The 24215-nt window shown below is 37.4% G+C and overlaps 1 protein-coding gene across 8 annotated transcripts in view; it reads left to right on the plus strand.

The window, feature by feature from the left end:
* Window positions 1-1111: 1111 nt before the first annotated feature.
* APC (APC regulator of WNT signaling pathway) overlaps window positions 1112-24215 on the plus strand; it is a 149538-nt gene continuing 126434 nt past the window's right edge. For 4 of the 8 annotated variants that reach the window (XM_043978863.1, XM_043978866.1, XM_043978867.1 and 1 more), the window contains exon 1: window positions 18793-18914. Coding sequence is in view for 1 of the 8 variants with exons in the window: in XM_043978868.1 (XP_043834803.1) it covers window positions 18906-18914 (9 nt within the window). In the remaining 7 variants the exon portion in view is untranslated. Of the gene's footprint in view, window positions 1240-18264; window positions 18317-18792; window positions 18915-24215 lie in introns of those variants that run through there. The other 4 variants (XM_043978865.1, XM_043978864.1, XM_043978870.1 and 1 more) reach the window with 4 other exon arrangements.

Raw genomic sequence — 24215 nt, forward strand, 5'->3', positions numbered from 1 at the left:
TGAAGTCATAATGTTAGTGTGGCAAAGCTGGAACTAAAACTAAAAAGATCTAGAGTGAAAGTCTCAAGCTCCCCGTATTGACTAATCAAGGAATGTACCATGTGCTAAGGGCAGTCCTCAACATAGTAACAGAATGCCAAAGAAATAAGACTCAGTCCTTCACTTCAAGAAGTTTATAATATAGAAAGGGAGGCATGAAAGCATGCAATGACTTGATAATAATCACAAAGTAACATCAACAAATAATAGAGTAGGCAACTGTATAAATAAAGACCAAGTTAATGAAGAGTCTCCATCTAAAAGGAACAAAATTTTAAAAGCTATCCTAGTGGAGCTATGCTTGTATCTAGCTCCTAATAAAACTAGCTAGCACACATATCGTGTTTTAACATTTGCAAAACACTTCACATTTGCTATCACTTTGGATTCTCACAACTCTATAAAGTCGGTGCTATTAGCGGATAATAAATAAATAAGGAAAAAGGTTTAGTGACTCGTGGAGGGGCACTAAGTGTTGGAAGCAGAATTTGAACGCAGGTCTTCCTGGCTCCAGGAGCGGCCACCTAGCAGATTCCACCATAGCATCCCAGGGGGAGAGTGTGCAGGCCCAGGGCCCCGGGATGGATGGGGAGCGCCGGCATACTGACCGCCCCTGCAGACACACAAAACCCCAGGAAGGCTAGCGAGGAAAGGGGGCGCGGCCTTTTAGTCTTGCCAAAGCCTCAAGGCGAAAGCCGGGTATCTATCTGCCCAGGGAAAAGTCACGTAAAGGAAGGAGCCCGCCCCTCCGGGACGTCTTGGGGCGTAGGCAGCAGGGCGGATGAATGGAATAAGGCGAAGGGACTGTCTCCTCTTACGCATGCGTAATTTGCTGCTCCCGCCTTAAACAAGATGGCGGACTCGAAGTAGGCAGGGGCGGGGCGGAGTGAGACCGCCGGAAACCGGGCCGCGGCTAGGAGGGCGCCACGGGCGAGGGAAGCCTCCGGGCAGCCGGAGGAATGGGGCTTTCGGGCTGCGGGGTCGGCTCTCTTTGAGGAAAGAGGGAAGAGGGGGGAGCCCGGGCTCCAAGCGTCCCCCTATGTCCTCTTCCCCAGACACCACTCCGCGGCCACCTCCTCTTCCCTTCCGGACCCCGCTTTCGGTTTGCCGAGCTCCCGCGGCGGCCGGGGCAGGATCCAGCCCGGGGAGCGCCCTGGCGGCGCCGCCGCTCCCGCTGGCCGCGGGGCGAGTGTCCGGCAGGTGAGTGCGGCGGCCCCGGCTCGTCTCTTCTGCGACCCCGAAAGACCCCCCCCCTCTCCCCCGTCGCAGTCCCGACACTCGGTGCGGGCTCGGCTCGCCCACCTCGCCCTTCCCCGCCTCTCATTGTGCTCGCTTCTTCCTCTGAGCCCCTCTCCTCCTTCCAGGCCTCTTTGCGGCCCCCCCACCCCCAGCCCCCGTGGGTTTTCGCCGCTCACCTTTATCAGCCTCTGCCATGGGTTCTCTCACTCCCATCCCTTCCCACCCTCCCCGTGCTGGTCGAGGGGACTTCGGTTTAGTTAATGCCTGGTGTGGTGGATCGAGAGCCGTCCTCGGAGTCTGAAAGACCTGGGTTCAAGTTCTGCTCTTGACAAACACATCTTGGATGTGTTCTCGAGCAAGGCATTTAACCTCTTTGTGCTCCCTGCAACTCTCCCAGACTGTAAAGTTGCGGAACAGTTGCTGATCTATTTGGGTAAAGGGATTTTCCACCCCAGGAATTACTCACATCAGTTAAATCACCAGTCTGTAGCTCCCCAAAATGCACAAAGGACTTTAACCCTCTGTTCTGGTTCATAACTGTTTGCTTGTGTTGTGGCTTTTGTATGTATTGTCCCGTTTCACTCACCTTTTCGTTATAAAGCTTAGGTCTGCAAAGAAATGTCTGATGATCTAGTTTTTAAATTCTCCAGCTTTCCTATGGATAGATATATGTGGGAATATGTTCTCATGGCTTAAAGGGGTTAAGTCGCTGAGCTTCTATGGTTTGGAAGTTTGGACTTCCCATTTGACTGGACTCTTCCAAAGTGGAAGAATAGTGATTGTGATAGCTAGTGATTGAACTGATTCTTGTTCTTCCTTAGGATTATTTTAACTTCTTTCTGGTCATAGTAAGCCTTTGCTGAAATATTTGCCATGTGAATACAAGTTTTCTTTATCTCTTATGAAATCTTGTCATGTTCTGATTAAGCCCAAGTAGTAAGTCATTATGTACTGCTAGGATTTTTATCAAATAGATTCAAAGATATAATTTTATTATATTCAGTTTTAACTTAGATTACGGATTGAAGTTTTCATATTCTTTATCTTATATCCTGATTTTTTTTTATTTGAAAGGTCTGCCATGGAGAGTTTTAATTCAAAATGCTTGGATTCTTATTTGTTGCTATTACTACTTAACAATCTTTAGTTAATTGTTACATGTTACTAAAGTTAGTGGATTCTTTTCCTCTACCCTTCTTCCTCTTCCTTTTGCACGCATCTATAGTCATTGTTTTAAAGGTCCTGTCCAAAACTTGTCAGAATTCATTCAAAAATAAATTTACATTTAGAAGCACATGCTTTTTTTCCCCTTTTTTTTTTCTTTTTTGGTTAGTGTAATCAGGTTTTGGCTACTGTTTGAAGAAATAGGGACTTGAATGTGATTTTCCTTCATAAATATATTTGGAAGTTAGTCATTAGCATGAGATACTACTTATTAAGTACAGTTAATTTCAGGATGATGTGTTAGTTACTTTCTAGAGAAACTAAAAACAAATCATCTCTGTTTCAGGATTCAGGAGGCCTGAGTTGGAATACTGACTCTACCACTTACACGTGATTTGGGGAAGATCACTTAACCTCCCAGGGCCTCCAGATTCTTTATTTGTAAAAGGAGGGATTTGGATCAGATGAACTACAGGTCCACCTACCTCTAACTCTATGATCCTGTGATCCTTATTATTGATCAGAGTTTCAGAAGTAGTTATAGAGCTAGAAGGGACCTCAGAGACCATCTTTCATTTTTACAGAGGAGGTAACAGGTCCAGGGAGTTTAAGTGACTTATCCAAGGTCACACAGGAAGTAAATGTCAGGAGAAAAATTTGAATCCAGGACCTCTTTTATAGACTAAGGAGCCTGACTTCTGTTTCTGGCAAATATATATATGTGTGTGTGTGTGTGTGTGTGTGTGTGTGTGTGTGTGTGTGTGTGTGTGTAGATGGGTGAGCACATAAAGAAAGGGAAGCAGTGAATGAACTTAATTATACCTGGGGCACTTTTTTTTGGTTTGCATTTGGGCTAGTGGTTATATGGAGGACATTCCCATAGGGTACTGACACAGGAGAATGGAGGACCCTCACCTTTTTGGTAGTTGTATGGGAAGCAGTTGGTTTCTTTGAACATTACTGGATCCTCAGGTTATTCCTTCTCTCCCCATTCCTCATTGCCTTAGGTAGTTAAAATTCTTAGCAATGATCATTAAAGGCCAGCATGGATTAAAAAACATTTCATGCCACATTGACCTCATTTTCTTTGTTGACAGAATTACTAGACTCATAGATTGATATATTTAGATTTCAGCAAGATTCTCATGCAGTGTTTCTGGTGAGATGGGAAGATATGGAAGGGTTTGAATCACCAGACCTTAGAAGTAGTAATTAGTGGGTTTATGTTAGCTCAAAGTGAAGAATTTAGAGCAAGGGTTCTTAACCTGGAGGTCCATAGATCCATAAGGAGTCTGTGAACAGATTTCAGGGGGTTTATGAATTTTGATGGAAAAATTGCATCTTTATTTTCACTGACCTCTAACTGAAAATTTCCTTCACTTAAAAATTATTCTGAGAAGGGGCTCATTGGCTTCACCAGATTGCCAAAGGAGTTCATGACACAAAAAAGTTTGAGAACCCTTGCTCTAGTGGAAGATCCTACGGAGCCATCCTTGGCACCCTGCTGTACATTTTTTTAATCAATGACTTGGATAGAGGATGAAGATATAAATGATATGCTTGTTAAATTTACAGATGATAAGAGTTTGAAGGGATAGGCTGAGATTATGAATGAAATAGGTCTGAAAAGATTTTGATGAAGAGTGCATTGGATATCGCATGCATTGGAATGATTGCTGATTTTGAGGGGAAGGGAAGAAGTATTTATTAAGTGCCTACCATGTGCTAGGCACTTTGAAGCACTTTACAAATACTTCATTTGATCCTCAAAATAGTCGCTATCCTCATTTTACAGATGAGGAAACCAAGGCAGACAAGTTAAGTGACTTAACCAGGGTCAATCAGTCACTAAACATTAAGTGCCCATTATGTACCAGGCACTATGCTAAAGCACCAAGAATGAAAAAAGAAGCAAAAGGCCCTCAAGAAGCTCACAGTCTAATGGGGGAGATGACAAATATATACAAACAAGCCCTATTTGGAATAAATCGGAAATAATTAATAGAGGGAAAGCACTAGAATTAAGAGAGGTTGGGAAGGTCTTCTGGTAGAAAGAAGATGGAATTTTAGTTGTGACAAAGCAATAATCCAGGCTTGAAGTGATGAGGACCTGCTCCAGAACTGTGGGCACACAGCTAGTAAGTGACTGAAACTGAGTATTTTAACTCAGGTCTTTCTAAGCTCTGTCTACTATGCTACCTAGGAATCAGAGCCCTTGGTAGCCCCTAATTATATATAAATCAGGGATTCTCACAAAACCACTACTTGGCTGAAAGCACTGTCTATTGATTTTCATTGTTCTCTTAACATTATTTCTGACAGTCTCTTTTCTCTACCTTTGGTCATGAATTATGAGGCAGAATTTTTTCCGCCCAGTACTATATACAGATGTTGCCAGGTCAGTTTTCATATGTGATTCTGAGGGCAGAGTTTTATGTTTCAGCACTCTTTGGGTTAATTAGCTTTATACTCGTAGAGTTACAGAATATTCGATTTGGAAAGGAACCTTTGAGATCTAGCCTCATCTCTTCATTTTACAGACTAATTGGACGACTGGAGAGGTTAAATGACTTTTTCCAAATTCATCCAAAGACTGAAAAGCATTGCCCCAGCTAGTGGTTTCACAAAGTATAACAGTGGCGAAAGGGAAGAGTGGAGTTAAAAACATGAATGGTTTATCTTGGACAGTGCTGGTTTTAGAAAAAACAAATTTCAATGGGTCAGAAATAAATAGTATTTCAAGACTTGAAGAAGCCCTTTGTTGTGAGCCTTTCATATTTCTATTAGTGTTGTTTATTAAAGAAGAACAATTTATATGTCCGTTAATAGGATGGTAGGATTGAGAACTGGGAGAGATCTTAGAGGTCATTTAATTTAATATCCTTTTTTTTTTTTAAACTGAAAAAAGGAACTTTAGTTCAGGGAAATTTTGACTGCCAGAATTAGGATTTTAATCCTGGTTCTCTGGTTTTCTATAGGACAGAAAATACTTTTTCTTATAATAGATTGGTCACTGGTCAAAAAAGATTATTTTTTCTACAAAAAGTGCATTTTATTAGTAGATATAAATAATGTTTATATTCAGAAATAGATGATCATAGATTTAAATTCCAGTATACCCTTATTCTCTCCTCACCTTCACTTTATATAAACCCTTCATTGAAAATACAATTTACACACCACCTTCTATGAGAAGCCTTTACTGATTCCCCCAATTGCTAATACTTTTCTTCCCTAACTACCTTGTGTTAAACTATTTATTTTCAGTTCAATTCAGTAAACATCTATTAAGTACCTACTATGTGTTAGGTTCTGTGCTAAATGCTGGGGTTACAAATGAGAAAAAGAGAGCCTTTCCCCTCAAGGAACATACAGTCTAATGAAAGAAAAAATACAAAAAGAAGGTAAAATGCTGGAGTGTGTGTGGGTGGGGACACCCTCACCTCAGGGTACTAGGCACAGTTGAAGCCAAGCAGGGCAGCTGATGGAAATGGAGTAACCTGAAAGGTTGTGAACTCTCTATAAAGGAAGTCTTTGGGAGGAATTTAATACTCTGCCCTCCAATAATAGGGGAGAGTCAACTGAGTGTCAGTAGTTTACTTTATGTGTACATCTCTTCCCCTTTAGAACAGTTCCCCTGGAATAGGGATTGTTTCAATTTTTTTGGTCTTTGTATCTCTAGCATCTGTATAGACCCTGCTTGTTACTATGAGGCTAATAAATGTTTATTATTTGATTGATTGATGAGGACAGTGAAGCCCAGAAAGATTAAGTGCATTGCTCAACATTATCCAGTTTGTAACTTGTACAGCTTGGATTTGAATCCAATTCTTCTGATTCCATATCCAGTATTTCTTCTGCTACATTATATATACGGTGATACATTTACTTTTAGGAGGTAACAACTTGTGATTTATTTTGATTTTTTTTTTCAGAGTAGTTTTGCAGCAGCATAAGAAAAGTTGGTTAAGCATTTAAGCATTTGCATTAAGCAAAGTTGATGCTTGTGAAGTTATTTTAAGGTAATCCATCTCATGTAGCTGGTTATGGCTGTTTAGGGTGTTTTTTGCCATGCTGTATTAGGCAGTTATGTATTTTTTATTGGTATATATCTTATTTTATTAATTAAAACAAATTTGTCTTCTGGATATTTAACAACAAGCATTTAGTTGTTTTTAAAGCATGTATGTGTTTAAACTTGAAACTTATAAAACGTATGCTATGCTTGGTGCATTTTTTAATACAAATTTAATGTACTTTGAGCTGTCGGTATGAGAAATTTGAAATGTTCTGTTATGTAGTAAACTGTCTTCATTGCTCCTTTCCTGCTTATTCATTGAATTGATGAGAAAATTTTTTTAATGTTCAGTTTAAATGAATTAGAATAAGCTATAGTTGTTAGGTGCTGTCTTTTCTCTCAGTTTGCCCTGATAAATTCAGATGATTAAATAACTTTTATCAATTCACAATTGAAACTCCCTAGGGTCATAGATTTAGAACTGGAAGGGAATTGAAGTCTTGTCCATTCCCTGTCAATTCCTTTTCTCCCCCCCCCCTTTTTTTTAATAAATGAGAAACAGGCTAAGGGAGGTAAATGACATATAAAATCACTCATGTAGATTTGAATTCAGGTTTTATAACTCATGATCCAAATTAATATTTGGCAGAATTTCAGTTAAAGTATAATACACCAATAGATACTGGTGCCCAGATTATAAATACATATTTTAAAATGTTTGGTAAAGTATTAGATATAATCAGATGTATAATAATAATAATCAGTATAATCAGATGTAATTTATCCATTGTTTATCCTAAACTTTCTAAAATATTCACTTTGTTTAGAATGAAAAAAATGTGTCAATTGGGGCTTTCAGATACAAACTATTCATTATATCGTTATTGTAGATGTATAGTTGAAAGGGAACCTACTAGCCAACTCCTTCATGTCACAGATGAGAAACCTGAATTTACATCCCTTCGCTCTAGTTTTCCCTCCCCAGCTCTCCCACTATCCCTCCCCCAAAAGAAAACTTAATTGATTTTTTTTTTCCAGAGTAGCATATTGAACAATTTCTTCAGGCAACAGTGTACATTAACTCCCACATCCTTTTTCTGGAGTGTTAATGAAAATTTAAGCCAGTCATCTTGGAAGCATATACTTTTCCACACAAACTTAATTGTAATTTTGTTGTCTCTTACACAGCTTCTCAAGTAAGCTTTTCTGGAAATTTTTTTCTAAGACATTTTATCCTAACCAGGAGAATTTTGTGAAATTAAGTGAAATTTGGAGATACTATTTCTTCTTCCAAATAATTTATTAAAATGTTAATTAAAACCATTGCCAACATCATTGCCTTCGAAGATAGAGCTCCATTTACACTGTGCCCATCCAAAGAGTTTGTCTCAATCTGCTCCTAGTACACGACAGACCATTTCCTCTCCAATCCCATAGTGCATTAATGATTTTGATATTACCTCTGGTGGAAGGGTTTCTGAAACATTTAAATAGATTAATTGTACTGGTTTCTCTTTATCCAAATACAGATTACTTAATAATAAAATAGTAATAATGATGACATAATAATAAAATAGCTAGCATTTACATAGCATGTAAATGTTTGCAAAGCACTGGATATATGTTACCTCATTTGATTCTCACAACAACTTTGTGAAGTAGTGTACATTTTACAGATGAAGAAATTGAGGCAAAGAGGTTAAGTGTATACCCAGGGTCACACAGCTAGTAAATGTCTGAGGCAGGATTAGAATTTAGGTTTTCCGGATTCCAAGTCCAGTACTCAATCTACTGTGTCACCTACCTATATCACAGTGTTAATATTGTTAATGATAACAGTAATAATACTAATAATGGAATTTATGTTCTGCTTTAAAGCTTGCAAAGCACTTTATGTACATTGATACACTGTTGGTAGAACTGTGAATTGGTCCAAAAATTCCAGAAAGTGACTTGGAATTATGTTTAAAAAAATTAATCAACCGGCAAACTCTGAACCAAGCAATGGACCAACTTTTGAGCTCTCAAAGAGTTTATAGATAGAAAGGTTACACATATTAACATACTAATGGCATCACTTTTTTCTTTTTTGCAAGGCTATTGGGGTTAAGTTAAGCCCAGGGTCACACAGCTAGTAAGTGTCAAGTGTCTGAGGTCGGATTTGAACTCAGGTCCTCCTGAATCCAGGGCCGGTGCTTTATCCACTGCGCCACCTAGCTGCCCCCATGGCATCACTTTTTGTAGATTATGATAAACTAAAAAGTAGGAGCTCATCATTTGGGAAATGGCTAAAAAACTGTGGTATATGAATGTACTGAAATATTGTTGATTCATAAAAAACAATATAAATAATTCAGAGCAACATGGGAAGACTCATATGAACCAATGTAGAGGGAAGAAAGCAGAATCAGGAAAACAATATTCATAATGACTACAATAATGTAAACCAAACCAAATAGAAACCAGAAATCAATTTAACTTAAGTTAAATGCATTGACCAGCAAATGATGAAATACCTTCTTTCTCTCCAGGTTAGGGATGGGGGAATTATTGGATGAGGAATGCTGCATATATAGTATTCTAGATCTTTTGTTTGTCAGTGGTTTTTTTTATCAAGTTCTATAAAGTATCTCATAAAAGTGTAAATTAATTTTACAAATATTGTCATTTTATTATATTGGCATGGCCTAGCCATGAACACTGAATATTCCTCCAGCTATTTAAGTTGTTCTTTATTTTTTTTAGGAGCACCTTGTAATTGAATCTTTACAAGTATTTTGTGTACTTGGGAAATTGATCCCCACATATTTTATGAATTTTTGAGTTATAGGATTTCCCTTTCTACTATATATAGGTTATATGAGATCTTGTATAGACTTCTCATAGTTTGGGTCTTAGTCCATTTCTTTTGTGTTCTCAGTTTTGTTAGTATATAACTATCCATAATATGATATGGTATTTTTGTTTATTTCTTCTGGTTTTGCTGTAATTTCACCTTGCTCATTTGCTGTTTTATTGATCTGATTTTCTCCTCCTTTAAAAAAATCAAATTAGCTAAGGGTTTATCAATTCTGTTAGTCTTTTCAAAGAACCAGCCTTTTCTCTTATTTAGCCTTTCTGGTTTTGTTATATTTTTTTGTTTTCCATTTATCTGTTTTCCCTCTGATTCTTTTTTTCCTTTTTTCCTTTTTTTTTTTTAAGTGGGGCAATGGGCGTTAAGTGACTTGCCCAGGATCACACAGCTAGTAAGTGTCAAGTGTCTGAGGCCAGATTTGAACTCAGGTACTCTTGAATCCAGGGCCGGTGCTTTATCCACTGTGCTACCTAGCTGCCACCCTAATTTCTTTTTTCTTTTTTTTCCCCTCTGATTCTTAATATCTCCTCTCTTGTGCTTATTTTAGGTCTATTTGTTGATTTTCTAATCTTTTAAAATACATATTCAATTCATTAATCTTTTCTTTTTTCTATTTTGTTAATGTATTATTGTAAGTATATGATTTTCCCCTGAGGACTGACTGCTTTAGCCACATCTCAGATATTTTGCTATGTTGTTTCATCATTATCACTTTCTTTTACATAGTTATTAATTGTTCCTGTGATTTGTTCTTTAGCCCACTCCTTATTTAAGATTTCATTGTTAAATCCCCATTTGAGACTGTGATGTTTAAAATCTAAATTGTGGTCGCCTTAAATTAGAAGCTTCAGCACTAGTCTTTGGGCATTAAACATTTATTAAAGTATACAGTTATTCACAAGGAGTTCAGAAAGTTAAGAAAAAGCCTATGTAGCCTAGAGTTCCAGCCTGGTTGGGTTCTTCTTCAAGTCCTCCAAGAGCCTGCTTTAATCAGGAACTCTCCAGCAAGCTGATTGTGGAAACTTTTTATAGGTCTGGAACAGAGGCAGTCCTTACACACTGCTTCAAGCTGATTGGTTGGCGTCATCCAAATCCATTGGTTTTGAAGGTGTTCTCAAGTTGAGTTCAGTCTAACTTCTGAGAACAATACCTTCTTATGAGGGCTAGCCAGGTGTGATTACAATCCAGTTAACTTGAAGTAGGCTAATCAGCAGTCAATCACTCTCACTTGATTCAGTCAGTCTAGATTAATCTCCAGGTGGGTCTTTGAGTATCTGCGAAGTCCCATTATTTCATCACAAGACTGTATCTTTTGATTTTGGTCCCAGAACCAACTTCTGTTTTTATATGGTCTGCAAAGGATATATTAACTGTTTCTGCCTTTTTACCTGTTAGTATTTCTCTGCACTGGTACGTGGTTGACTTTTGTAACAGTAACATGTGGTGCTGAGATATATATATATATATATATATATATATATATATATATAGAGAGAGAGAGAGAGAGAGAGAGAGAGAGAGAGAGAGAGAGAAATAATATATACAAGCACACACATGTGCATATATGTCCCATTTAGAAGATGTCATAGGTATTTTCACTTTAGTTTCTCCCTCAATTTGTTCAATTCCATATTTTTGTTTATTTATTAGACTTATCCAAAACTGATAGAGAGACATTGAAGTCTCCTGTCACTATTATGTTATTGTCCGTGCCTTCTTGAAGCTCAGGTAATATTCCCTTTATGAATTTGGATGCTAAGGTATTTGGAGTAAATGTTTATTACTGACATTGTTATCTGGTGATTCCTTTCAGCATAATATAGTTTCCTTGTTTATTCCTTTTTATTTTTGTTTCTGCTTTGTCTGCTAGTATAATGGAAACTACTGCTATTTTGGATTCACATAATGCATAGTAAAGTTTTTTCATCCCCCTCAATTTTATTTTGTGTATTATTATTATTTTTTTTTTTTAGTGAGGCAATTGGGGTTAAGTGACTTGCCCAGGGTCACACAGCTAGTAAGTGTTAAGTGTCTGAGGCCAGATTTGAACTCAGGTACTCCTGAGTCCAGGGCCGATGCTCTATCCACTGCGCCACCTAGCTGCCCCTTGTGTATTATTTTTTAAAAATGTGTTGCTCATATGCAACAACTTGTAGGGTTTTGTTTTCTTATCCAATCTATCATTTTTTTTTGTTTTCTTGGATTATGTAATCCATTCACATTTAAAGTTACAAGAGTTAGCTTTGTATTTTCCTCTGCCTCTAAATTTTTTTTCAAGTTATGATTTTTCTCCCCTCCTGCTGTACACACATTATTGTGTTCCTTTAGTTATTTAAACTTTTTAAAAAAATTTTTTTTAGTGAGGCAATTGGGGTTAAGTGACTTGCTCAGGGTCACACAGCTAGTAAGTGTTAAATGTCTGAGGCTGGATTTGAACTCAGGTCCTCCTGAATCCAGGACTGGTGCTCTATCCACTGCACCACCTAGCTGCCCCCTATTTAAACTTTTTAAAGATGGCCCTGTACCCATTGGCTTTCTTCTTCTTCACACCTGATCTTCCTTTCTCATTTGTTATCCATTTCTCTTAGGGTTTTGTTTTATGGGTCCTTTGTTTCTCTTGCTTTTGTCTGCTTATATTTTTCCCTTCTCTTTTTACCCCAATCAAGTAGATTCCCCCTTCTCCTCCCCTTCGTCTAAGTCCTGTTCATTAGTTTTAAAAACTTCATATTTTGTGCTCCTTTCCAAAGAGGATTTCTCTCGCTCTCCTTTATCTGCTTCTCTTTCTGTTTTTACTTTAAATTTTCATTCTCTGATTCATGGTCCTTATAATTATCGTGTCTCTTCTCTCTGTATTCTTCCTGCAAGCAAGTATATCTGATATCTGTTCTATATCTATAAAGATATCCTGTTCTAGCCTCTCCCCTTTAGGTACTTTATCCTACTGACTTGTAGGGCTTGCCCCATGAATTCCCCTTTTCCATTGTGCCTCACTTCCAGAACAATGACAATTATTGCAGATGTCAGAGAGGACCCTACCCCAAGGTAGGACCCCTCCTCCACTACATCCTTGATTATACAGCCCACTACTGATCTAAAACCTCCTTTGTTGACCCATTTTTCTACATTTGCCTGGAAATCTCCTCCCATGTGTTCATGCTATCCCATTCCTTAGAATGCTGCTTGCCCCTAGGGGTTCCAACTCCCTACCTCTCAGGACAAGTAGACTTTTCAAGCACCAACTCCCTCAGACTTCATCCAGTATAACATGGACCGTCTCTTTTCATCCCTAGGAGCATTCATCAGTCTAACCCCTTCACATTCCAAAGTAAGGCCTCCTTTTTTTTCCCTCCCCCTAAAACTTGTTCCCCATCCTTTTCACCCACTCCCCTTAGCCTCATCTCTTTCTGAGAACACAGAGGTTTACCTTTCCCTCATTGCTTGATTTGTACCCAGTGTATCACACATTCCTATCAATCTCCTTGTTCCTCTCTCCCATATTATGTACCCTCCCTTGTAATTTAGTCTTCATAAAAAACAAACAAAAAACCTGATTAACCTCTAGGCAGAGTATTGACAGGTTCTGTCTGTAATGCCTCTGTCTCTTCACTGTTACCTCTCCCAGATTTCTGCCCTGTCTCTTCATGTCTCTTCATTTATAAACAACTTTCTTAGTGGTGTCTTTGTTGTCACTATGTTGCTACTAATGTTCTTGCCTGCTGCATTTATTTACTTCTGCATTTTTGTTGCTTTAGGTATTTGAGAAGCAAATCATCTCTTCAATTCAGGTTTTCTTTCTAAAAATGTTTCAAACTCTTCTTTATAATTTACAAAGGTCCATCTTTTTTTCCTGCATGGTTAAGTTCAGATTTGCATGATACGGTCAACCTGTACTGCATCCTGCCTCTGTTCTTTGGGAGCCATTATTCCATTCTTTTCTCCTTTTTCTAGTGGATATGGAATAGACATATCTTATTCAAATGATCTTTCTTTTCAGTTTGAAGATCTTTCTCCTTTTGGCTTGTAGAACTTATTGTTTCTGAATTGAATTGTCAAATTTAATCACTCTATATCTTGGAGTTTGAAGCCTTGAATTTTCTTCTGTAGGCATCCTGTGAATTCTTTCAGTTAGTATTTCATTTTTTATGGTAAGAAGTTCTGGGCAATTTTCTGCTATTATTTCCTTCATTATGGTGTTTTTTTGTCATGTCATGTTCTTTTGGGAGATCTGTGATACTTAGCTTGTCTCTAAGCATTCTGTCTTAGATTTTGGTATGTTTTATTTGAATAATAAACATTTTCTTTTAATATTGGTTTTAGTTTCTCTTCTAGATTTTCTTTCATGTCTCTGTATTTGTAATCCTACTCTGTTCTCTCTTTTGTTTCTTTGGTGAGACTTACCATTTCAAATTCCAGTTTTTCTATTCTATTCATTATTTTTGCTGTACAGGATATAAATTCTGCTCTCATAATTCTCATTTCTCTTAAACTACTCAGGAATATTGTGTTGTGATTCTATTTTCTCTTCAAATTCTACAGGTTCCTCTGTTTCATCAAGTATTAGATTATTTTCCTTTATTTTGCAGTATTTATTCATAGATGCCTGAACTCATTTGCTAGATTCCGAGACTATATTTCCATGTTTTTCCTGTTGATTCATCTGTTTATGTTCAAGGTCTTTTGAGTTTTCTTCTGGAAATCTTAGGTTATTTTAGCCTTTTCCCCTCTTTATTTTCCTTCTCTTATGATTGTGGTTCCCTTGAAGTCAGGATCTCAAAGTATCTCAGCCTTCTTCCACACTGGGCAATTCATGTTTTATCAGCCCAGCTAGGTCTTTGCCATAACTGACTTGTGGGTGATAGACTTGGCCTCAGCTGGATGCTGTGCTCTTCTGCAGGCTTGGTGGAGTGCTGCCCTTCATGTGCAGGGTGTCCTGTCCTGGTGATATGCGCCATTCCTTCTGTTCTTTCTCTGGCAGAGTACAGGCAGGCCAGAGCCTGTTTTCCCTGGCAATTCAGAGTTTTGCAACTGCTGCTTTCAGGTTGCAGCCCTAGCAGCCTTTCAGTCCTAAAGGATTGTGGCCAGTCTTACTGTAGAGTCTGAGTAAACTGCTGCGTTCTGTAGCCAAGGTCTCCATGGCACTGGAAAGAGGCAGGGGGGACTTGGGTGCAGGGGTGGGTTTTGATATAAAACTGTGTTGGATTTTTGCATGTGCCACTGTAGCCTTGCTGACAGTAGCATGGGAGGTAATGGAGTGTCTGGTGATCACTGTTAGTTCCTGGGTTTTTTGTTTTAGCATTCTTTTGGAGCTGAAATTGATTTATCTTTGGGGCATGTTTGGGAGAGGTTTGAGAGTCATGGGCTTTGGAGAAAATGTTTATCCTATGATAGGGAACTCTCATCCACTTGGCCTTGTATCTTCATGTTAATTCTCTGCATATCTTGTAAATCAGACTTTTATCAGAAAATTGATAGAAAATTTTTCCCCTACTCATCTTATTCTAGCTGCATTGATTTTGTCAAAGCTTTAAAATTTTATACATATATATGTGTATATATATATATATATATATATATATATATATATATATATATATATATATATATATATATATAAATAAATCAAAATCTGTTGAAAATTTCCTATTCCCTTTTTGAAGTAAACAGTTTTCAGATATACTAGAAGAGGAGAGGAGTAGTGGCAAGGCCAGAGCTGGTTTGAAAAGTCCTTCCTCCCCTCCAACAGGAACACGTTTGCTTGGCTTGTGAAGCCCTTCATAACCTTGGCCCCACCTCGCTTTCCAGCCTTCCTATAGCCCACAATGCCAGTGACACCTCCTTGCTGTTGCTTGAACTTGGCACTCTGTATCCTGGCTCTTAAGTATTTTCACCAGCCACTCCCCCTGCCAGGGATGTTCTTCCACTCCTCTCCTCCCAGCTTCCCTGTTTTCCTTCAGGTTTCAACTAACCTGCCATAAGAGGCCTTTCCTTTAATCTTAATGCCCGTCATTCAAGACCGCTTCCAATTTATCATGTATATTTATGTGTGCGTATTCGCATATATGCACATCCATATATATATATATATAAAATGCATGTATGTCTTGTTTATACATGTGTGTATACATGTGCACGCATATAGTTTCTAAATAGTTATTTGTATCGTGTCTTCCCCATTAGACTGTGAAGCTCCTTGAGAACAGGGATTTCTTGCTATTTTTTGCTTCCTTTGTACCCTCAGTGCTTGGCATAGTGCCTGGCACAGAGCAGGTGCTTAACAAAAACACTAGGTGACTTGACTTGACACAACTTATATATACCATAGGAGTTGACTATAATAGCAAGGCCACACCGTGCTGGGACTATAGCTTTAATGATTCATCTCTCTGTAAATCCTTTTGTTCCTCCTTCATTATTTTTCCTGAGGAAAAAAGTCCCTGGCATCCACAAAGGACAGGTACGAGTTCTGGCCTCAGGAAAGTTATGAGATATCTTTAGGAGACAATTTTCTTTATTTTTCCTCAACCAACTTCAGTTTGTGGCCTTGGAACTACTATATCTTTTTTGGGGGTGGGCAGGGCAATGAGAGCTAAGTGACTTGCCCAGGGTCACACAGCTAGTAAGTGTCGATTGTCTGAGGCCAGATTTGAACTCAGATCCTCCTGAATCCAGGGCCAGTGCTTTATCCACTGCACCACCTAGCTGCCCCAGAATTACCATATCTAATAATTAGCCTCTTGCCATCCCTTGAACTCAGCTTTAAAACCCCTCTCATACATACATACACTCCTTTGTTAGGAATTTAAATATGTATCTTTCATTAAAATTTATTTGTTTTTTTTTTTGGTCGACTATTCCTTCACCCAAGTCACTGATAAAAATAGTGAGTAGAACAAAACTGAAGGCTTATTTCTTTGGCACTCCTGAAGACCTACCTCCATGTAGGTTATTAACCCATTTATTGACATTCATTGATGTTCCAAATCAAGGTAACTGTTCTTTAAAGCTAACATATCTCCATCTTGTCCAAAAAAATATCATGACTTTGTCAGATGGTAATTTTTAACCACAGGTGGAGGGAACCCTTCCATATTATGTGTTCCCCACACCACAATCGGGGTAAATAAGGGAGGGGGAAAAAATGCCCACCAATTGCAGAAAAAATTAACTTAAAATGTTTTAAACCACTGATAATTAGAGAAATGAAATTAAAATAACTCTTGAATTCCAGCTCATACCTGTCAGATTGTCATTGCTTAGGGAAAAAAGGAAAATTACAAATGTTGGAAGTGTTGCAAGAATTCATTTATGTGTGTTGGTGAAGCTGTAAAGTGATCCAGCCATTTTGGAAAGCAATTTGGAGTTATGCTCTCCCAATATTTCTAAACTGTACATACCTGTTGACTTGGTGCTACCTCTATTAGGCCTTAATCTCAAAGAAATTAAGAAAAGAAAAAAGATACCATATGTATAAAAATAATATTAGTTTCTTTTGTAGTTACAAAGAACTAGAAACAAAGAGGGTGCCCCAAAACCAAACAAAGTCTAATAAACAAGCTGAAGTATATGAATGTAACATAATGCTTTTGTCCTATGAAAACATAGAAAGAGATGGTTTCAAAGATAACTGGGGTGACTTGCACAAACTGATGTAGACTGAAGTGGGCAAAACCAGAAGAAAAATGTATACTGTAATATCTACATTATGAAAATTGAAGAGTTTTGAAAGACAACTCTGTAGAGTATGAAGAATCCTACCCACCCCCAGTGATGGAACTTATATACCAAACGAGACACATGTTTTTGGAAATCACCAATATAGAATTTGTTTTGTTTGCCTAAATATATTTGTTACAAGTGTTGTTTTCTTTTTTCTTCTCATTGAGGGGGCAGAGACAATAAATTTTTATTTGATAAATTAGAAAAAATACTTTTAAAGGTATATTGGTTTTTTCAAGTCAAAATATCATTAAGTGCTTTTTATTTATTAAGCACTTATTTATTAAATGCTTATTATTAGTCCCAAACTAGGTGCCAGGCCTTAGAATCAGAGGATCTGGATTTGAATCTCATTTCTTCCACTTGTGTGACCTCAAGTCCTCATCTCTAGGATGAGTTGACATGACCTTCAAGGTCCTTTCTTCTCTAAACCTATGCTTCTATGAACTAGTGACCCATATGTTTTTTTTCAAGTTTATAAATTCATGCACATGTCAGTCATTAAATATTTCCTGGTTTTTGTTTGTTTTTGTTTTTTTGTGGGGCAATAGGGGTTAAGTGACTTGCCCAGGGTCACACAGCTAGTAAGTTTCAAGTGTCTCAGGCTGCATTTGAACTCAGGTACTCCTGAATCCAGGGCCGGTGCTTTATCCACTGCACCACCTAGCTGCCCCCTAAATATTTCTTAAGCACCTTTCTTGTGTTTAGCACTGTGCTAAACTCTGGGGATACAAAAAAACTCAATAAACATTCTCTGTCCTTAAGGAACTTGTGCTCTAATAGGGAGACAACAAGCAAAGATGTACAGACAGCCTCTATAGTATAAAGAGTAAATAATTAAAAGAGGAAAGGGACTAGAATTTAGAAGTAGGATGTGTATCAAGGGTAACTGACCAAATGGGTTAATGAATAAAGTATCATTTCCCCACCACCACCTTTTGACCTTTGTCCTTTGATTTGGCCCCCCCCCCATTCCAGAGAATGGATAATAGTTTCCATCAACTGTTTTGGGGGTAAGAGAGTGCAAGATCATTTTTAGGGCTGTGGCTGGTCCTGTGCTGTGGGGTGGGGTCTTTGGTTTCAGCTTCAGACTGGGTTTGAAAGGGTATGAGCAGCAGCTGTGTAATCTGCTGATTGCTGATCAGGGCTCATCACATCCTCTGATGGGAACTGGGGGATTGGCTGGCTCTGAGCTTGCACGTGACTGGCATGTGGTTGTATTGGCGCAGCCGGGTAGGGGGTGTCACTGGAGATGGAATGGAGGTGCAGCCAGGTTCGGAAATGGGGTAGGTGCTGGAATCAGGCTGCAACATTTGCTGCAGAGGGGGAGGGGGTGGTGAAAATGACTATGTAAAGGCTACATCTTCTCCCCACTCCCATGAAGCCCCATGAAGCTTGGGGCTTTTTGTGAGCTTGGCTTACTTCATTATAAGTGTCCTCTGTTGCATGTCAAGCTGGAGAGGGATGTTTTTCCTTTTACTGCAGTGGTGACCAACGATGGCTTTCCTGTGGTTCTGATCGGGGTGTTTGACAGGAGAGGAAGAAGGGGGGAGGGTAGGAATGTCAAGAGAGGCAGAGGGGAGAAAAAGTAGCTTTTGTTGAGAGAACTGGGTTTTGTTTTAATAAAGCCTTTTGACATGAAAAAAGCAGAATAACAGTATCTAAGGAAACGGGTAAAGGATAACAAAGAATGGAGCAGATTCATGGCGAGTAGTAAAAGCTTTAGTATATTGAAGTCCTCTTATTTCCTCTGCCACAGTAACTGCAGCAAGCAGGCAGCCAAAGGGAGGGATAGGGATACAAAGCGACTGCTGATTCCTTGATGTGGATCTAGCAGAACCATAATGAAGCATTTCTGGGGAAAGAAGGACGAGCATGAGGCAGGTACTGCAGAGCTTACATGTATTCTGTTGAATGGTGAAAATTTGGTTGCCAGTAGTCTGCATGCTATTGTGAAACATCTAAGCAAACTCTCTTTGAATAGGGTGTCAGAAAAATACTGGTGTCTTTGTTAGTGACAAGACATGGTGGCTTTTTGCGGTTGACTGTAGCATTTTTCTCCTGTGCAGAGGAAAGAAGTCAGAGGAATGAGAGCTTATGATGTATTGCTGGCCTAAGAAATCCATTTACAAGAAGCTTTACTATTAAGTTGAATGCAAGTGCTATAATAAATAAGGAATTGGTGTGTTTTTTTAATGGTGGAAAAATGGAGAGTTGTGAATGCTTGATCTAATGGAATGTTCTGACATTTTAATTTTACATCACAAAAGAGATACTCAAAATCTGTGATTTAACCCAAATCGTATAGGAGATCTTAATACATTATGTATGAAGCAGTGAGCCCTTTCTCTTCCTTTGTTAGGTGTAGCTTTTATGCCATTAATTAGGTCACCCCAAAACTGATCATTCTAGATTATAAAATGTTTTGTATAGAGTTTGCTAATGTTACTTTTGATAGATTTGCTGTATTTAGAATCTATAGTTTTACTCCTATTCACTTTGAATATAATGGCATAAAATCTAAGAAGCAACTCTTAAATCATCAGATCATAGCTTTTCTTTTATGTGCAATTAGGTGTTAAGAAAAATAATTAAAAACACTTGATACAAGAAATGTGTTTTAAAATGTGGATACATTTTGTTTTCTATGCAGTTTTGAATTGAATAAAAGCTCCATTTATCGTGGTCTAATGTTTTATTCTTTCTAGTTATACTAGCTACATGCCACACCCCCAAGGAGAGATGGCGCTTGTTCCATAAAAATCACATAAGATCAGATACAATATCCCTTAGATTTGTTTGTCCTGATTCTTAAGTCTGAGGTAATTAGATTCTGAAATAATTCAGTTTTTAAAAATTGATTGGAATTCAAGAAAAATGCATATTTTACTTTAGATGTCAGTAGCATGTTTTAAACTAGAAGGGATTTACATAATTTTAAATTTGAAGCTCTAAAAAGTTTTCTTTCCCCAAATGACAATTTAATTAATTTCTCTTTTCACTGCTTTCTTTCTGTTAAATCAAACACTTTTATATAAAAGAAATAAGCAACAGATTAGGGGTTTCATACATAATATTTTTATATACATAAATGTATATGTGTATGTTATACATGTAATATTTTTACATGTGAAATATTTTAAAATACCATTGGCTGTGAGAATAAATATTAATTTTTATACTTGAGAAATTTGATTTTTGTATTTTAGAAATTGTGTTATATATAAATTAGTCTAACAGTTTTTTGTTATCTTCTATTTCTGAGTCTAATTTTTAAAATTTAATAGCAGAACGGTAAAATTGAAATACTATACCAAAAATAGCTGACTCATTTAAATTCCAAATCATAGGTCAGTGACAAATTATAATGAATGCTATGATGTCCTGAGTTTAAGAATACTCTAATATTTTAGCTGTCCAGAAGTTAACTGAGCTTAAGTATGATATTTTGGAATGAAAATGCTGAATATATTATTTTTTTTAAGCTGTATATAATATGTATATATGTATGTATGTATATATATGGAGACATGCTTATGCTTGATAGTTGTTATCAGAATAACAAAAGAGTATTTTAAAAAGACAGTGGTAAAGTTCATGCCAGCAAATTTCATCAAAAAACAAAAGAAAAAAAGGAAATGTAGAGGAATACAATATCCTTCACAAAGGTGAAGCTTTCATTTTTTCAGTATGCATAAAATATAGTGGAAGAACCTTCTTGAATTAAATTTCTTGGAAAGGTAGTGGGATTATTTCTATTCTTTGATTTGATAGACTCTTATAGATGAAGAGAGGAGCCCAGGGAGGTAAAATTACCTACCCACAAGTAATAAGTAGCAGAGCCAGAATTCAGAACCAAAGTCTGTTGACTCAAAATCCAATATTATAGTGAAAATTCATTTATTTAATGCTTTGAGGCTTACAAAGCACTTTACCCAAAACAGTCATGTGAGATACCAGTGAGATATCAGTATTAAACAGCCATTTTAAAATGAGGAACTCAGAGATTTTTCCCTACAGTGACACAGCCAGTAAGTATCAACTTGGATTTAAATCTGACTTTTCTGATTGCATGTGTAGCAGTCTTTCCACTATACCATGCTGTTTTCATGTGCCATGCAAGATTGTCTAGGGGTAATCAGAAATAGACTTTTCTTAACTGCAAGTTCAGTGAACTCTAGATTAAGCCAGCTAGCTCATTTTCCTTCTGTTGCCAAATTTGATTGCTTTTCTCAAATCCATATCCTTCTTGAAATGTCTGCAGCCCTTAACACTGTAGATCATAGTCTTCTTTGTGGTATGGTAAATGTCCTGTTTTCATAGTACTCTTCTCTCTTCCTCTTACCCAGGCCATGTGCATTAACCATGAGTGACCTTCAAGGTTTTGTCCTGGGCCTTCTTTTCTCCCTGTACACTGTTTGACTTCATGATTTCATCAGCTCCCATGTATTTAGTTTCAGATCATTTGTCCAGCTCCAACTCCAGTCTCACATCTCTAGCTACTTATTATATATCTTGTATTCAATGTCCTTGTTCTCCTTTCAACAACATGTTCAAAACTGAATTCATTATCTGTTCTCCCAGCTCCTCACCTCTTACTATCAAGGGTACCATCTCCTTGTTCACCACCCAAGCCTCTAATCTAGTTGTCATCTCCAGTTCTTCATTCTCTCTCATCCCACATATCTAATGAGTTGCCAAGTCCTATTGATTCTGCCTTTGCAATGTCTCTGGTATATTCCCCCTTCTCTTCTCTGACATTGCCACCATCCTTGTGTAGCATTTCATATAGTCAATAGTCACACCTATACTACTGCAATAATCTTTAGTTGGTCTCCATGATCTTCATAAAGCACAAGTGTGACCCCCTCCTATTGCATCAACTCTAGTGGTTCCTTAATGCCCCCAAGATGACATATTAAATCCTCTGGCTTTAAAACTTAATTTTATTACATTTTTTTTTGGTTACATTTTAAGTCTCCCTCTCCCTCCCTACTCTACAGTAGAAAAGGCCACCATTTGACACAGATACATTTGTGTGTACAAATATACATATGCACATATATGTATGAAATCATACTATGCATACACACATTTCTCTGGAGGGTACATATGTTCTTTCATAGGACCTTTGTTGTTGATTTAAATATTTATAATATTCAGAATAGCTTATTGTTCTTCCAACAATATTGCTGTTAAAACCTATAGCAACTAATTTCATCAAAAAGGAAAAAAAAGAAAAGGAAACATATGGGGAACTGATGAGAAAAATAACAAAAGACCTCTGGCTAACTTTCAGAAAGTTCTGGGAAAGGGAAAATAATAAACACTTATATAGTGTCTTGTGTGAGAAATAGCAATATATTCAGTTTCACTGGATAATGGAAAACTTAGAGGAAAATAAGATATAAGAAGACTGGAAAGGTAGAAAGAGTTATGAAGGGCTTTAAAAGCCAAAGGACTTGCATGAAACAATGACAAGTGAAATGAGAAGAACCAAGAGAACATTTTACATAGTAACAGCAATATTGTTGGAAGAACAATTAAGTTTAAAAAAAGAAAAGAGAGTGACTGAAGCATCTTTTTTTTTTTAATTTACAGAAGAGGAAAAAAGAATTTGTTTTGTTTGATAATGCTAACAGATCACAAAGGAGGTTTTTCTTTTTTGGGGGCAGTAAAGGCGAATTAGGAAGGGAGAATAATAGTGAGGCAGAACAAAACAGAAGCATCAACTTTATAAAAATTGTATACAACATATGGAAATACTCATTAGTTTTTTATGGAGATGATAATGTTTTTATAAAGTTTATATATCAACATATTAATTCCAAAGCTATCATACTTACCAGTGTTTTCCTCTGAATCTTCCCTCCTGTTGTGTACCTAATGTTTCATTGATGCTTCTGTTCTTTTTTGTTCTGCCTCACTATAGCAATAGGTTCGGTTGCTCTCTCTTCTTCTTATTTTTTTTTCCTTTTGGTAATAGTACCCCTTCCTCTTTTGCTCCCCAAACTCCTCTTCAAACAAAAAAGAATAACAGAATTATTGAAATAAACACAGCAAAATAATTTCACACACTTGTCATGTCCAAAAGTATACATTTCATTGTACACCTTTAGTCCATCACCCCTCTGTCAGGAAGTGAGTGTCATGCTTCTGAAATTTTGTTCAGTCATTGTATTTAACTGTTTTAAGTCTTTTATTAGAGTTGTTTTTCTTTTCAGTGCCACAGTCATTTGTAAATTGTTCTCCTGGTTCTGCTCACTTTTCTTTGTATCACATCATACAAGTCTTTACTTCTTTTTCTCAGCCTATTCTCTTTTGTCGTTTCATATTGTGCAGTAATTTTCATTCTTATAATTTGTTTAGCCATTGCCCAACTGATGGGACTCTCACTTAGCTTCTAGTTTTCATTTCCACTAAAAAAGTCATGGTAAGAGTGTTTTTGTATCTGACAGTACTTTCCTTCTTTTAATTCTTTGGAGGTCTGGATCAAAGGGTAGCTATGTCCAATTTAGTGATTGGGGGACATTTTTTTTTTCCAGAAAAGCTGTATTAATTCACAACTCCACCAATGATGCATTTGTATGCCACTTTTCCCATATCCTCTACAGTTGTCACCTTTCTTGGCGTTTTTTTGGTCATCTCTTTCCATTTGTAGGGACAACCTCAAGATTATTCCAGGGAGCATTCCCCTTGTTATTGGTTATTTCAGTTAAAAAGTATTTATTGAGCAACCACTATATATGCCAAGCACTGTGCTGTGCTGAAAATACAAAGAACCCCCCCCCAAAAAAAAAACCCCAAAACAAAACCCAACCCTACCTCAAACCAAAAACATTCCCTGCTTTCAAGGAGCTTATAGTTGGATATTCACATACATGGTGTAATAAATTGGAGATAACAGAGGGAAGGCACTAGCATTAAGGAGGATATGGAAAGGCTTCCTAATAGAAGGTAAAATTTAGTTACAAAGACATAAAAAAAGCAATGGAAGTTAGGAGGTGGGACTGAGGAGGGAGAGAGTTCCAATCATTGGAGAACAAGAAGTGAAATTACTAGGTGTTGAAAGTAATAGTGCAAGTAATAGCAAGGAAGCCAGTGTCACCAGATGACAAGAGTACATGATGGATTGTGATGAGTCTACTAGAAATATTTTTCTTTTTGAATTTTCATATGATTATG

Source organism: Dromiciops gliroides, chromosome 1 (assembly GCF_019393635.1).
Source record: "Dromiciops gliroides isolate mDroGli1 chromosome 1, mDroGli1.pri, whole genome shotgun sequence".
Taxonomy (NCBI): Eukaryota; Metazoa; Chordata; class Mammalia; order Microbiotheria; family Microbiotheriidae; genus Dromiciops; species Dromiciops gliroides.